Source organism: Pan troglodytes, chromosome 10 (assembly GCF_028858775.2).
Source record: "Pan troglodytes isolate AG18354 chromosome 10, NHGRI_mPanTro3-v2.0_pri, whole genome shotgun sequence".
Taxonomy (NCBI): Eukaryota; Metazoa; Chordata; class Mammalia; order Primates; family Hominidae; genus Pan; species Pan troglodytes.
Window position 1 is genome coordinate 113,807,011 of NC_072408.2, and position 16,744 is coordinate 113,823,754.

General features: G+C 38.0%; 1 protein-coding gene across 4 annotated transcripts in view; it reads right to left on the reverse strand.

Annotated features, from left to right (window-relative positions):
* CRY1 (cryptochrome circadian regulator 1) overlaps positions 1 to 16,744 on the reverse strand; it is a 103,257-nt gene that overhangs the window by 7,005 nt on the left and 79,508 nt on the right. For all 4 annotated transcript variants that reach the window (XM_509339.9, XM_016924107.4, XM_054663501.2 and 1 more), the window contains 5 exons: positions 6,759 to 6,901; positions 3,405 to 3,589; positions 2,921 to 3,009; positions 1,582 to 1,722; positions 1,190 to 1,501 (listed from right to left, as the gene is read on the reverse strand). In XM_509339.9, the coding sequence (XP_509339.2) occupies positions 1,190 to 1,501; positions 1,582 to 1,722; positions 2,921 to 3,009; positions 3,405 to 3,589; positions 6,759 to 6,901 (870 nt within the window). The remainder of the gene's footprint in view (positions 1 to 1,189; positions 1,502 to 1,581; positions 1,723 to 2,920; positions 3,010 to 3,404; positions 3,590 to 6,758; positions 6,902 to 16,744) is intronic.

Here is a 16,744-nt window from a genome sequence, read left to right on the forward strand (position 1 = left end):
AAGGATATTATTAGTAGACACAGGAAAAGCAGTCAACCACTTTCAAGAAAGCAAAAATGCTATTACATAAAACACCAACAAAAACTTAGCTTCATATTCTAGCCTAAATAAAGGAAGCATACTCAAATATAAATTCACTTAAAAATATATACTAGCATTACATAGTTTAATTTCGAATTCCTTGATCAGAAAGAAAATAGAATTAAAATAAATGATTTTTATATATATTCATTATGTTATATATTGTCTTTGTATACAACTGTGTACTAGGAAATATAAGAGATTAAACACACACACACACACACACACACACACACACACACACACACAAAGCTCAGAAATGGTCCTTGGATGGGGCAAATGTATGGTATTGCCAGAAAGGTAAAAAATGTACGTAATGGCCGGGCACGGTGGCTCATGCGTGTAATCCCAGCACTTTGGGAGGCTGAGGCAGGGGGATCATTTGAGGTCAGGAGTTCAAGACCAGCCTGGGCAATATGGTAAAACCCTCTCTCTACTAAAAATACAAAATTAGCTGGGCACAGTGGTGGGCACCTGTAATCCCAGCTACTTGGGAGGTTGAGGCAGGAGAATCACTTGAACCTGGAAGGCGTAGGTTGCAGTGAGCTGAGATCACACCATTGCACCCCAGCCTGGGCTACAGAGTGAGAGACTCCGTCTCAAAAAAAAAAAAAAAAAAAAAGTACCTAAGTCTTATTACGTGTAATCCACAAGATGTCGTCACAAAATGTAGTATGCTTCTCTTTACATAATAGAAGTATTACTAAAAAGCTGTGAAGTGAGGTGAAATGATTTATATTTTAAAATTTATAATATGAATTCACTATCTCTAGGAACTCTTTAGTGAATTCTTTTCGTGATAGAAATATCACCTATAAATATATCTATCAACAAATTCAGTGTTAAATTTTACAGTTCTCTTAGTGGCTAGGCTGGTTTAACCATTAAAATGACTTTAGGTTAATCAATTTAACCAGTTTTCACCTTTTTGCTTGTCTGATTATACCATTTTTCTCTGAAAGTGTCCCCGTATTTGGGGAATTAAATGTTTTATCCACTGAAAAACTACACCATAAATGAATCTATAAACAGACAACTTCTAGGATTTGTTTTATTAAGGTAAGGATTCCTTCAAAATAAGGCATGCTATATCAGTTAGAACACTTACCTTCATTCCTTCTTCCCAACTAATCCACAGGTCCCCTCGTGTCAGGAAGCAAGCAACTGCATGCCTGGCTAGATGATGAATCCAACCCTCCTGACGAAGCTGTGTCATGATGGCATCAATCCATGGAAAGCCTGTCCGGCCTTCCGCCCATTTGGCTAAAGCCTCAGGATTTTTATCCCAAGGAATCTGAACACAGATAGGGTTTCCTTCCATTTTATCAAAGCGTGGATTATTTGTTGCTGCTGTATAGAAAAATTCACGCCATAACAGTTGCCCATAAAGGGAAAGGGGAGGGGAACTGTTCTTCTTTACCTATGGTTAAAAAGCAAAGAAGTATTATCAGCATGTTTTTTTAAAAGCATTAAACAATAAGCTCTAATTTTAGAGAATACCTTTTTGTAGAGATCTGTTAGTTTGAAGTAAAACAGTCGACATGACAAACAACCAAATCGGAGATAAGGACTAAGTCCAGTAGGGCTTGCAAGCAGAGAATTCGCATTCATTCGAGGTCTTTCAAAATTTGCCACCCAAGCCTGAAAACACACAGAGAAAATTACATTAACTAATTGTCTTTTTCATTTTAAAAGAACACTCAGAATGGAGATTTTTTTTTTTAAAGTTACATAGTTCTTGGGGAATAAAATCTTATCCTAGCCACAAATTACATGTTTTAATAAAAAATAACACAGGATAAAAAAGTGAGCATTCTTTTGTTTCAGTCGTCCTTGTGCAGCACATACTCATGTGAAATAAATTTCCTTCAAATTTCCAACAGAAAGCTGAGAGCACCTTCAATCTCTCTCTCTTTTTTTTTTTTTCCTGAGACAGGGTCTCGCTCTGTCACCCAGGCTGGAGTGCAGTGGCTCAATCTCGGCTCACTGCAACCTCCAGCTCCCGGGTGGAGAATTCTCTTGCCTCAGCCTCCTGAGTAGCTGCGACTACAGGCATGCGCCACCACGCCCGGCTAATTTTTGTATTTTTAGTAGGGATGGGATTTTACCATGTTGGCCAGGCTGGTCTCAAACTCCTGACCCCAAATGATCTGCCCACCTCAGCCTCCCAAAGTGTTGGGATTACAGGTATGAGCCACCAGGCCTGGAAAATTTATTTATTTATTTTGAGATGGAGTCTCACTCCATCACCCAGGCTGGAGTACAGTGGTACGATCTTGGCTTACTGCAACTTCTGCCTCCTGGGTTCAAACAATTCTCACGCCTCAGCATCCCAAGTAGCTGGAATTAAAGGCACACACCACCACCCTGGCTAACTTTTGTATTTTTAGTAAAGATGGGGGTTTTGCCATGTTGGCCAGGCTGGTCTTGAACTCCTGACCTCAAGTGATCCACCTGCGTCAGCCTCCCAAAGTGCTGGGATTACAGGCGTAAGCCACCATGCCTGGCTTTCAACCTCTCTTTAACACAAAGGTAAAGGTGAAATATAATTCTATTCTAGTTTCGAAATTGTGGCCACTAGATACTAGCTTAGGTAGAAAGAACAGAAGAGGTAGTGCGGTAGTAGCTAAAGGGGAAATAATTAGAAGAGAAGGAGAAAGAGCATTTAAATGAGGAGATGGTAGTTAACTTTCAAACAATTAGGTTTGTGCTATTTTAACCATTTCTGTTAATCCTCCCCTTTCAACAATCTATTTGTTATTTTTAAAAGAGAGAAAAATTATTTTTTAAATGGCAGTTTGGAAATACAAGCATAGCTATATAATCTACATTATCATACTTTTCTTTCCAAATGCCTTTCCAAACGAGTAAGTGCTTCAGTTTCTCCGCCTGGCCACACTGCAGAGGATAAGCCATCTGTATCGAAACCTACAAGAAAGAAAAGAAAAAAACATCATTCTTCCGAAACTAATTTTTATTTAACCCCAATAACTGGGAGAACAAATTACTTTGCAGAAAAATTAAGAGAGTACCATAAAAATGAACTGAAGGCCTAAATAAGCCCTCACCTATAGAGGATATGACATGGTTTCAATTTTTCAGGATGTACATCTTAAGGTGGTAACAATAGATCACATATTTATAAAACACATAAATGATGAACAAACATATCACTTCTTAAAGGGTTCGTTTTCTTCTCCCCCTGCCCTTTCTTTCTCTCCTAATGCAAAATACTTTACATGGCAAAATTAAAAGGGGAATTTTCTGAGTAATTTATGATTTATTAACTTGTAAGCCTCACACTGACTACAGTTTACACTCACCTAGCTCTTCCAGTGAAGGGACTCCATATTTCTCATCATGGTCATCAGACAGAGGAGTTGTGCACTTTTCTATCACTTCTGAAGTAATTGTCTCTACTGGTATCTCTAGTGGTTCCATTTTGCTGATGAGAGTCTGGAATCTTTTATAAGTTAGAGGCGGTTGTCCACCATTGAGTTCTATGATCCTATAACAAGAGTTAGTAAAATGTAGTTGGTATTAAAAAAGACAATACATTTTGGCTAATAAGCTCCCAAAAGGCTTAAAAAGCAGAAAATAAAATTAATCACTGAAGTCTTTGAGGGTGTTAGCTTGTTATAATGACCAAGAAATGTGTCCAAAATGATTAATGAGTCCAAAAATCATTCTCCTGAGCTTCTAGACATCCTCTAGGTATCAAATATACTACACAAATATTAAACCTTTAAGACAAAGAATATTAAAAACTTATGAGAGGAAAAAACAAGTAAGAGGGGAAATTAGTCTAAAGGCAATTACAAAGAGTTAATCAAAGAGTTAATACACACAGACATATGAAAAACATGTTATGGCCCAGCTCAAAGAATCTCAATCATCAATAAAAACTAAACCAGGTTGATAATTATATGAAAGAGTAATCAGCAGGTCTCATTTAGGAAAAATAAATTTTATTGTATATATTTGAGTTTACAACACATTATGGGATACATGTAGATAGTAAAATGGTTACTATAGTGAAGCAGATTAACATATTTATAATCTCAGTTACTTTTTTGTATGTGTGTGACAAAAGCAGCTAAAATCTACTTATTTGATTAAAATTCCAAATAAAAGACAATTTTATTAACTAAAATCCTTACTCTGTACACTAGACCTCTAGTGTTGTTCATCTTACATAACTTCTACTTTGTATCCTTGGACCTACATTCCTGATATGGTTTGGCTGTGCCCCCACCAAAATCTCATCTTGAGTTGTAACTCCCACAATTCCCACATCATGGGAGGGACCCTGTGGGAGGTAACTGAATCATGGGGGCAGGTCTTTCCCATGCTGTTCTCATGATAGTGAGTAAGTCTCACAAGATCTGATGGTTTTTAAAAGGGGGAGTTACCCTGCACAAGATCCCTCCTTGCCTGCTGTCATCCATGTAAGACATGACTTGCTCCTCCTTGCCTTCCACCATGATTGTGAGGCCTTCTGAGCCGTGTGGAATTGTAAGTCCATTAAATCTTTCTTTTGTAAATTGCCCAGTCTCGGGTATGTCTTTATCAGCATCGTGAAAACAGACTAAAACAATTACCCTATTTCCTTCAGGAAATTTTATAAATTTTGATTCTATATTACTGTGGTGACAATTACTTCCTATTTTCTATTGTGCTAATGAAGGCATGAGAGATGTCAGCATATGTATCTATGTCACATACTTAGAACACATAAGCCCCCACATTTCAAGTTATTTAAATTTAAGTATCTTTTTACTTCTGATCATTAATTACCTCAATCAATTATTAATTAAAAAAATAACTAGCTTTGCCAATGGTAGTTAAAGATTAAGTTTAGACACTCTTTTGGAATAACTACTCTTTTTCACTATGGCCATTTGCTTAGCATTTGGCCTTAATAAAAAATGACAGGTGAAATCCAACTCCATCATTTTATAGATGTGAAAACAGGCCTACCAGGAGAGTTAAGTAAACTAGTCAAGGTCATATAACCGATAAACGGCAAATCAAGGCTTTCTTAGTGTATTTTAGTGTATTTTTCATTATACAATACGTAGTGATGTATCAACTACAGATACATACAGAAAGTAATACAGAAAGCAATCACCATAAAAGATATCCTGTTTAAGTAAATTTTGTTTTGGTGTATTTTGAATTTATTCATAGGGTTGCAATGAATTTTGCTGAATGTAATGATGCTACAATAATACTACTGAGGACATTGTTAATTACACAACAGTAGCAAAATGAGAATCTTAGGACAAAACATTTTCTATATGTTACATTTTAATATGATAGATTACATATAGTAAATATTCACATTGAAGCCAATAAACACTTGCTTTTTTTTTTTTTTTTTTTTTGAGACAGAGTCTTGCTCTGTTGCCCAGGCTGGAATGCAGTGGTGCTATCTTGGCTCACTGCAACGTCTGCCTCCTGGGTTCAAGTGATTCTCCTCCCTCAGCCTCCCAAGTAGCTGGATTATAGGCACCCGCCACTATGCCTGGCTAATTTTTGTATTTTTAGTAGAGATGGGGGTTTCACCATTTTGGCCAGGCTGGTCTTGAACTCCTGACCTCGTGATCCATCTGCCTCGGCCTCCCAAAGTGCTGGGATTACAGGTGTGAGCCGTCGCGCCTAGCCTAAACACTTAATTTTATGCATAACACTGAGTCTCCCACTTAGAAGCAACTGCTTTTATCCTGTGTTGCCCTCTCCTTGCTATGAGCTCCTTAAAGTTAAGCAAATTGGTGAGCTCAAAGGCAAGATTATTATTAAAAGATATATGAATTCTAGCTTAGTATCAAGTAAGACCTTTGTCTGAATCAAATCATGATTTTTTGATACATTTAAAATGTGAAATCAAATCAACTAGTTTGTCATGTTACAGAATTTGTTTTACTAACTTGATAAAATACATAAATTACTAAAAAAGTAAAATGATTTAAAAGGTAAATAAATTACAAGATTTCAGTACTTAAAAGGACAATGGTATGCCAAAAGTTTTAAAAAGTTAAGTTTTACAGACCTCTAAGACTCATAGCATATAACACTCCCTAAATTTAAGTTTGACCACAGAATTTCTGTGGGACAAAGCATCACCAAGGACTGGTGCTGGAAGAAATACACTTTGGGAAATATTCTATTATGCCATTGTTCAGAGGACTACAGCTATGCAATGTTATATTACATCCAATTTGCATCTGGATTTAAAATCCAGACAGACAAGATAGATATACATGAAATAAGATAACATTAAACAAGCATACAAAATATGTCAAGGCAATTTATAACTATATATAACTATAAAATTGATAATGCTAAGAGCCCAGAAAGGCAAGACCACAGGAGGCTGAGTTAAGAGTAGTCAAGGAAAATTCTGTAATAGTCTTAATCCATAATAGTTTTGAAACTGAAATGCTGATACCTGTCATTGGGTCAATAGCAGCTAAATAAAATGCTAAGGATTTGACATATGTTCACTTAATTCTCCCATAACTCTGTGAAGTACATGTTATTTCTACTTTATAAACCTCAGTTAAAAACTTATCTACGTAGTTAATACCACCGAACTATATACTTAAAAATGGTTAAGATGGTAAATATTATGTTATATGCATTTTCCCACAGTAAAAAAAAAAAAAAGGACTCACTTGTCTAGGTCATATAATGTATGTGAAATTCTTACAATGACTTCTACTCCAGCTTCAGTTGCCAGTTTCTTAATAGCTGCGTCTCGTTCCTTTCCAAAGGGCTCAGAATCATACTCAATTGAAAGTTTAGTAATGTTCCATTCCTAAAGTAAGAGAAAGGGAACAATGTACACCAATTTTAATAGTTATTTTTTCTATTATAACGAAAAGTGAAAAAGCTGAAAATCTACATATCAAAGGATTATACATAAATCAAACTTTGAATATGCAGGAAAAAGTAAACAATTTATCAATTAAAAAATACATAAGTAATGAATGCATAACCCATTAGATTCTAGGCATTATGCTAGGCAACAATCTAGCAAAGCAATATGCTTAAAACCAGCTCTTATACTAAATGTGTTTGTAGAGCACTTTACTTTTTCAAATTACTCATACTTACATTATTTCATTTGAGCCTCAAAACAACACTCAGAGTTTGGCACTTTGGTTAGTATTTCCATTTTGGAGATAAGTTTATTTTTAAAACTTAGGGACCTGCCAGAGTTCACAGAAAGCCAGACCACCTGAATTTATGTCTGTTGAGTCTAAGAACTGGTCTTTAACTAACCTTTGATATTGATATGGTATAAGCTGCCTGGCTGAGGTCGTGTGTGTGTGTGTATGTAAATATTTTCTTTCTGATTACTAAAAAACATTAACTGAAAAATTTGGAGATGGTAATAATAATAGCAGTTACTTATTATCAGGAGCTATGTTAATAAGTTCTGTACATCTCCTTATACTGATTTTAAATGAGGAAACTGTGACTTAAAGGAATTGATTTTTCTTAAGGAGAAAGTTTTTTTTTATTCTAAGTCTATTCTGATTTATCTCATAAAGAAAAAATTCTACCATTATTTAACTGCCTATATGGTAACATACTATAATTCACCAAACACCTCCAGATTAGACAAGGGCTATTCCAATGGTGGGTTTAAAAAAATTGCTATTCTAGGCTGGGTGCGGTGGCTTATGCCTGTAATCCTAGCACTTTGGGAGGCTGAGGTGGGTGGATCACCTGAGGTCAGGAGTTCAAGACCAGCCTGGCCAACATGGTGAAACCCCGTCTCTACTAAAAATAAAATCATTAGCTGGGTATGGTGGCACATGCTTGTAATTCCAGCTACTCGGGAGGCTGAGGAAGTAGAATCACTTGAACCCGGGAGGTGGAGGTTGCAGTGTGCCACTGCACTCCAGCCTGAGTGACGGGAGCGAGGCTCCATCTCAAAAAAAAAAAAATGCTATTATAAACTTTACAGTATATATCTTTACCTTTATGCACACATCTTACAAATTATAGGGTATTTATCCAATTTTTTCCTAGAAATAATCCCTTGAAAAACAACTGATGGATCAAAGATAAGCACATTCAAAATTCTGATAGGCTGTCAAATTATGTACCAGAAAGACTGTACAAATTTATATTCCCATCAGCAGTGCACCTAAGGCTTGATCTCCACACAATTGCCAATAATATGTATTAGTAATCTTTTTTTTTTTTTTTTTTTTTTTTTTAGATGACATCTCACTTTGTCACCCAGGCTGAAGTCCAGTGGCATGATCTCGGCTCACTGCAACCTCCACCTCCCAGGTTCAAGCGATTCTCCTGCCTCAGCCTCCCGAGTAGCTGGGATTAAAGGCACATACCACCACAGCTAGCTAATTTTTATATTTCAGTAGAGACGGCGTTTTGCCATCTTGCCCAGGCTGGTCTCAAATTCCTGACCTCCATCTACCTCGGCCTCCCAAAGTGCTGGGATTACAGGCGTGAGCCACCATGCCCAGCCAGTAATTGTTTTTAAATGTCTGCTAAACTATTAGGAAAAAAATAGTATCTCATTAAAAAATTTTCCTTTCTTAAAAGTCCTGAAGAGTGCACATCAAGAAATTAAGGGCTGTTGACTTTGAGGAATAGAATTTGAGCATGTAAATAAGATAACTTTTACGTTCTGCTGCATTGCTCAGATTTGTTAGTACGAACTTGCTATTTTTGAAATTTAAAAATAAAACTAAGATGAGAATAGAAAAGCATTCTATTTCTTTGTTTTATAGTGAGGTAGTATAGAATAGTTTAAAAACACAGGATCTAACAAGTTAGACTTCCTAAGTTCAAAGACTGGCTCAACTACTTAGGCAAACTGCTAAACTCTCCATGCCTGTTTCCTAGTCTATAAAATGGGTAGAATAAGTAAGGTGCAGAGAGAGTGCCTAGCACGTAATAAACCCTATGTAAGTATTTGCTACAGTGATGTGAAAAAATTAACCATATTATTGGGTTGCTAAAGAATTAAATAACATAATGCATATAGAGTGTTTAGGACAGAGCACAATGCATAGCAAGCCCTCAATGAATGACAGGAACTCTTTTTCTTTTTTTTTTTTTTTTAAGAGTTAGGCTCCCACTCTGTTGCCCAAGCTGGAGTGCAATGGTGCAATCATAGCTCACTGCAACCTCAGACTCCAGGACTTGAGCAATTCTCCCACCTCAACCTCCCGAGTAGCTAGGACTACAGGCATGCACCACCATAACCAGCTAACTTAATTTTTTTTTCGTAAAGACAGGGTCTCACTGTATTGCCCAAGCTAGTCTCAAAATCCTGCCCTCAAGAGATCCTCCTTCCTCAGCCTCTCAACGTGCTGGGATTACAGACGAGAGCCAATGTGCCTAGTGCGATTTAGTACTGTTTTTTGAAAAACATTATTTTAAATCTTAGGTAGTAAATACTGAAGTGAGTCAATAAATAACACTTCCTGCCCCTTTTCCTTCTTAAGTTCAGTCACGTAAGCCAGGGGGCTAAAGATAAAAATATCAGCCATATTATTAGCAAAGCTGAATTGTAGAAAACATACCAGGTTTCAGGGCAGGTAAACTTGCTAATACTATTTCACTGTTGAATCAAACAGATTTACCTACTCAATCATAAGCAGCACCTCCCTGCAGTGTGGGCTTTCCCTATAAAATGTATCACATAGAAGAGGAGAATATAACGTGTGCTCTCTACAACTAAAAGAAAAGGAACCATCTCAGCTAAACTAGCCCAGCTCCTTCTCCTAAACTCACCAATGAGATCATTCACTTTTGCTTCCCTGGGGATAAATTAGTGAACATCTCTCCAAAAGAAAAATGAAAATCTAGGGAACAGAAAGTTTCCCAACATTAAATGCATTCAGTAATACACTAAATATTTATTATAATTCTAATTATATGACAGATACTATGCTAGATGCCCCTCTCCTGGAGCTTATTGAGAAAGAGTGGCAATACAGAGGTAAATTAATGAATACGTAACTATTAGGGAAAAAAATGCTATGATAAAGAATACGGGGATGGGGTATGAGGTGGTAAGCTAATAATCCACACTCTGTCTTCCATGACTGCACTGGCTAGACTTCAAGTAATTTGTAAAAGCAAATATCCTTGTTTTTTCCTATCTTGGGTAGAAAGCATTCAGTGTTTCACCTTTAAGTAAGATTTTATGTTTTTTTGTAGACTTCCTTTATCAAATTGCTATTTAGCACTTGATATGGTTTGGCTGTGTCCCCACCCAAATCTCATCTTGAATTGCAGCTCCCATAATCCCCACATGTCATGGGAGGGACCCAGTGGGAGGTAACTGAATCATGGGGGTGGGTTTCGCCCGTGCTGTTCTCATGATAGTGAATAAGTCTCACAAGGTCTGATGGTTTTTTTAAAGGGCAGTTCCCCTACCCATGCTCTCTTGCCAGCTGCCATGTAACATGTGCCTTTGCTCCTCCATCTTCCACTAGGATTGTGAGGCCTCCCCAGTCACGTGAAACTGTGAGTTAATTACATCTCTTTCCTTTATAAATTACCCAGTCTCAGGTATGTCTTTATTTGCAGTGTGAGAACAAACTAATATAGCACTTTAAAGAATTTCTAGTTAGCTAAAAGACCTTTTTAAAAAGTATACACGGGTGTTGAATTATGTCAGATGCATTCTCTTCATTTGTTAAGATAATTTCTCTTTTCCTTTATCCTATTAACCCAGTAGGTTATATTAATTGATTTTTTTAATGCTCAACCAACTTTGTATTCATGAGATAAACCCCACTTGATCCTGAAGTAGCAGTATTTTAAAATATTGCAGGCTGGGCACGGTGGCTCACACCAGTGAGCTCTTTGGGAGGCTGAGGCAGGCGGATAGCCTGAGCTCAGGAGTTTGAGACCACTCTGGGCAACATGGTGAAACCCCGTCTCCAATAAAGATACAACAATTAGCCAGACGTGGTGGTGGGTGCCTGTAATTCCAGCTACTCAGGAGGCTGAGGCAGGAGAATTGCTTGAACCCGGGAGGTAGACGTTGCAGTGAGCCAAGATTGTACCACTGCACTCCAGCCTGGGCGACAGAGCAAGACTCCATCTCAGAAAAAAAAGAAAAAAAATATATATATATAATCTCTATATCTCCAGGTTCATGGTCCAGTACGGTGGCTCATACCTGTAATTCCAGCACTTTGGGAAGTCAACATGGGAGGATGGCTTGAGCACAGGAGTTCGAGCTCAGCCTAGGTAAATATAATGAGACCACATACTGTCTTTACAAAAAAAACTTTTTTTAAATAAAAAATATTGCTAGATTCAATTTAGTGATTTCTGAGTCTTTGTTTATGGGGGACACTTGGCTATACTTTTAATTTTTTCTTAAACTTTCCTTGTCAGGTTGTGGTATCAGGGTTATGCTGTCCTCATAAAATGAGTTGGGAAGTAATCTCAATCTTGTTTTCTGAAAGAGTTTAATTTAAGAAGGAAATACTTCCTTCTTAAATGTGTGATATAACTCAAAATAAAGTCATCTAAGGGCTTGAAGTTTGTTTATGGGAAGGTTTTTAATTACAAATTCAATTTATTTAAGAGATATAGGGCTATTCAGGTTTTCTTCTTCTTCTTATGAGAGTTCTAGTAAATTATACCTTTCAAGAAATTTTTTCATTTCATCTCAGATATATAATTTATTGACAGTATAGTGTTTACGATATTCCTTACTATGCTTTTAAAGTCTGGAGAATCTCTAGTGATGTCCTCTTTCTTATTCCCGATATAGGTGACTTGTATTTTCTTTCTTTTTTGTCCGAATCAGTATTAAGAGTTTATCAATTTTATTAATGTTTTCAAAGAACCAGTTTTTGGCTTTGTTGACTAACAGGAGACAAAAATCACATCAGCAATTTGAACATGAAAAATTTACAAGGGCAACTCATTTTATTGTGCTTTGCTTTATTGCACTTCTCAGATATTGTGCATTTTATAAATCAAAGGCTAACGGCAACCCTGCACTAAGCAATTCTATTGGTGCCATTTTCCCAAAAGCATGTGCTCACCTCGTGTCTGTGTGTCACATTTTATCAATTCTCACAGTATTTCAAACTTTTTCATTATTATATCTGTTATGATGACCTGTGATCTCTTCTCTTTTTTTTTAAGAGACGTGGTTTCACTGTATCACCCAGGCTGGTCTTGAACTCTTGGCCTCAAGTGATCCTCCCATTTCAGCCTCCTGAGTAGCTGGCACTACAGGTACCAGTCACTACACCCAGCTTTTATCAGAGATCTCTGATGCTACTATTGTAATTGTTTTGGGGTGCCATGAATTGCACCCATAAAAGAGGGTGAACTTAATTGATAAATGTAGTGTGGTCTGTCTGCCCTACCCAGCCTTTCCCCCATCTCTTTCACCCTCTCTCCCTCTCCTCAGGCCTCCTTATTCCCTGAGACAACAATATTGAAATTAGGCCAGTTAGTAACCCTACAATGGTCTCTAAGTGTTCAAGTGGAACGAAGAGTCACACATCTCTCACTTTCAACCAAAAGCTAGAAATAAGCTTAGTGAGGAAGGCATGTTGAAAGCTGAGACAGGCCAGGCTGGGCACAGTGGCTCACGCATGTAATCCCAGCACTTTGGGAGGCCAAGGCGGGCGGATCACGAGGTCAGGAGTTCCAGACCAGCCTGGCAACATGGTAAAACCCCGTCTCTACTAAAAACAAACAAACAAACAAACAAACAAAAACTGGGCATGGTGGCATGTGCCTGTAATCCCAGCTACTCGGGAGGCTGAGGCAGGAGAATCGTTTGAACCTGGAAGGCGGAGGTTGCAGTGAGCTGAGATCGAGCCATTGCACTCCAGCCTGGGCAACAGGGCAAGACTCTGTCTCAAAAAACAAAACAAACAAACAAACAAAAAAAACAAAAAAGAAAGCTGAGGCAGGCCAAAAGCTAGGCCATTTGCACCAGTTAGCCAAGATGTCTACACAAAGGAAAAGTTCTTGAAGGAAATTAAAAGTGCTACTCCAATGAACACATGAATCATAAAAAAAAACAAAGCAGCCTTAATGGCGATATGGAGAAAACTTTAGGGGTCTGGATAGAAGATCAAACCAGATACAATACTCCCTTAAAGCACAGTCCTAATCCAGAGAGAGGCCCTAACACTCTTCGATTCTGTGAAGGCTGAGAGAGGTGAGGAAGCTGCAGAAGGAAAGTTGGAAGCTAGCAGAGGTTGGTTCATAAGGTTTAAGCAAAGAAGCTGTCTCCATAACCTAAAAGTACAAAGTGAAGCAACAAGTGCTGGGTGGAGAAGTAGCAAGTTATCCAGATCTATCTAAGATAATGAATTAAGGTGGCTACACTAAACTACAGATTTTCAGTGTTGATGAAGCAGCCTTCTATTGGAAGAAGATGTCATCTAGGACTTTCATCCTAGACAGAAAAAGTCAATGCCAGGCCAGGCACTGTGGCTCATGCCTGTAATCCCAGCACTTTGGGAAGCTGAGGCAGGCAGATGCTTGAGGTCAGGAGTTAGAGACCAGTCTGGCCAACATGGTGAAACCCTGTCTCTACTAAAAATACAAAATTTAGCCAGGCATGGTGGTGCACGCCTGCAGTCCAAGCTACTCAGGAGGCTGAGGCAGGAGAATCAATTGAGCCCAGGAGGCGAAGGCTGCAGTGAGCCAAGATCGTGCCACTGCACTGCAGCGTGGGTGACAGAGGAAGACTCCGTCTCAAAAATAAAAAAAGAAGAAAAAGTCAATGCCTAGCTTCAAAACTTCAAAGGACAGGCTGACTTTCTTGTGAGGGGCTAACATAGCTGGTGACTTTAAGCTGAAGCCAATTCTCATTGCCCATTCTAAAACTCCTAGGTCCCTTGACAACTATGCTAAATCTACTCTGCCTGTGCAGAACAGGAACAACAAAGCCTGGATCACAGCACATGTGTTTACAACATGGTTATACATATTTTAAGCTCTCTGTTGAGACCTACTGCTCAGAAAGAAAGACTCCTTTAAAAATATCGCTGCTCACAGACAAACGTACTTGGTCATCCAAAAGTTCCAATGGAGATTTATTAGGGAGATTAACATTGTTTTCATTCCTACCAATGTAACATCAATTCTGCAGCCCATGGATCAAGGAGTAATTCTGACTTTCAAGTTTTATTAAGAAACACATTTTGTAAGGCTATAGCTGCCACAGACAGTGATTCTTTTGATGGGTCTGAGCAAAGTAAATTGAAAATCTTTGGAAAGGATTCACCATTCTAGATGCCAATAAGAACACTTGTGATTCATGGGAGGAGGTTAAAATATCAACATTAACAGCAATTTGGAAGAAGCTGATTCCAGTCCTCATGGATGACTCTGAGGGGTTCAAGACTTCAGTGGAGGAAGGAACTACAAATGTGGTAGAAATAGCAACAGAATTAAAACTAGAAGTGGAGCCTGAGGATGTGACTGAATTACTGCAATCTTATGATAAAACTTGAATGGATGAGGAGCCGCTTTCTATGGATGAGCAAGAAAGTGGTTTCCTGAAATGGAATCTACTGCTGGTGAAGACGCTGTGAACATCATCAAAATGATAACAAAGGATTTAGGTTATAACACAAATTTAGTTGATGAAGCAGTGGCAGGGTTTGAGAGGACTGACTCCAATTTTTAAAGTTGTACTGTGGGTAAAATGCTATCAAACAGCATTGCATGCTATAGAGAAATCTTTGGTGAAAGGAAGAGTCAATTGATGTGGCAAACTTCATTACTGTCTTAAGAAATTGCCATAGCCACCACAACCATCAGCAACCACTACCCCGATGAGCCAGTAGCCATCAGCATTGAGGCAAGAACCTCCACCAGCAAAAAAGATTATGACTTGCTGAAGGCTTAGATGATCACTAGCATTTTTTTAGCAATAAAATATCTTTAATTAAGGTGAGTATTTTTTTTAGTCATAATGCTACTGCACACAGAAAAGACTACAGAATAGTATAAAGACAACTTTTATACATATGCATTGGAAAACAAAAAAATTGTGACTTGCTTTATTGTGATGTTTGCTTTATTGCAATATTTACTTTATTGTGGTGGTCTCGAACCAAACTTGTAACATCTCCCAGGTATGCCTGTATCAAAAATTGTAATTGTTAGCTACTAAAGGTGGTCAACAATGACAAGGAATAAAACAGGAGATAAGGCTACACTTCACTATGGTAGGTAGTAGCCACTAGGCCACGTGTGGCTTCTGAGCACTGAAATGTGACTAGCTGGCACTGAGATGAGCTGGAAGTATAAAATACATACAAGATTTCAAGAACTTCATATTTTTTTAAAACTCCGTTTAAAATAAGCTATTTTAAAAGATAAAATAGCTTATTAATACTTTTATATAGAATATTTTAGATATACTGTGTTGAATAAATCATTAAAATTAATTTCACCTGTTTGTTTTTACTTTTTTAATGTGGCTATTAGAAAATTTTAAATTTAACATGACTTCTATTGGATGGTACTGCTCTAAGGTGTTCAAAAGTGCCAATTGCAGAAAGCAGCTGCCACCTCTATGTGGACGGAAAATAAACAAGGAATGAATAAAAAACTTAACAAAAGCTCCCTCCACCAAGCCACTGAGATTCATGGCTCACTGGATGGAGCGTGCTGCCACAGGAACACACAACCTTCCCTGTAAAGAAACTTACCGGAGGGCAATGACCAAAGGTGTTTCACACCAATAACCTGCTGGTTGGCTGAGAAACTTCCTGGTAGGTATGGGCTAACCAGGTGATCTGTAGAAGCTGTCCACCAGGTGGCATAGAAACTTATCAGAGGGTATAAATAGGCCTACACAGAAATTCACCAGAGGGTGTATGTAGGCTGTGGCTGGTTCAGGAGGGCTGCTGAGGTGAATGCTACTGATCCTCCTGCATACTCATCTGCTAGCCCAGGGAAAAAAAGCACAAGTATATCAAGAAGAAAAGCTTCTTCTCTCCTGCTGTGACCTTGCAGAGCACCACCACCAATATCTTCTGATAAAGCCTAATATCTAGCCAGCTGGCAAAGGAGAAATGTTTACAGTGTCCAGCTCCAGTATCACACAGTAGGGCAAGAAGGGTGGGTTTGGCACTAAGAAATAATGAACTAATTAATGCATACTGATTTTCTTTATTGTTTTCTATTTCATTGATTCCCGTTCCTCTTTATTTTTTGTTTTCTTTCTATTAACTATTGGTTTAATGTGTTCTTTTTCTATCTTTAAGGTAGAAACTTAGTTCTTGATTTTTCCTTTTCTAATATAATATTGAAAGCTATAATATTAAGTTTCCTCTAAGCACTACTTTAGCTGCATTCTGTAAATTTTGATATACAGTCCTCCCTTGGTATCTGCAGGAAATTGGTTCCAGGACCCCCTGTGGATACCAAAATTCACAAATGCTCAAGTCCCTTATGTAGAATGGTGTAGCATTAGGATATAACCTGGGTGTTATCAATATACATATATTTTGTGTGTTTTTGTTTCTTTTTTTTTTAGAGTCACACTCTGTTGCACAGGCTAGAGCACAGTAGTGCAATCTCAGCTCACTGCAACCTCCGCCTCCTGGGTTCAAGTGTTTCTCCTGCCTCAGCCTCCTAAGTAGCTGGGATTACAGGTGTGCATCAC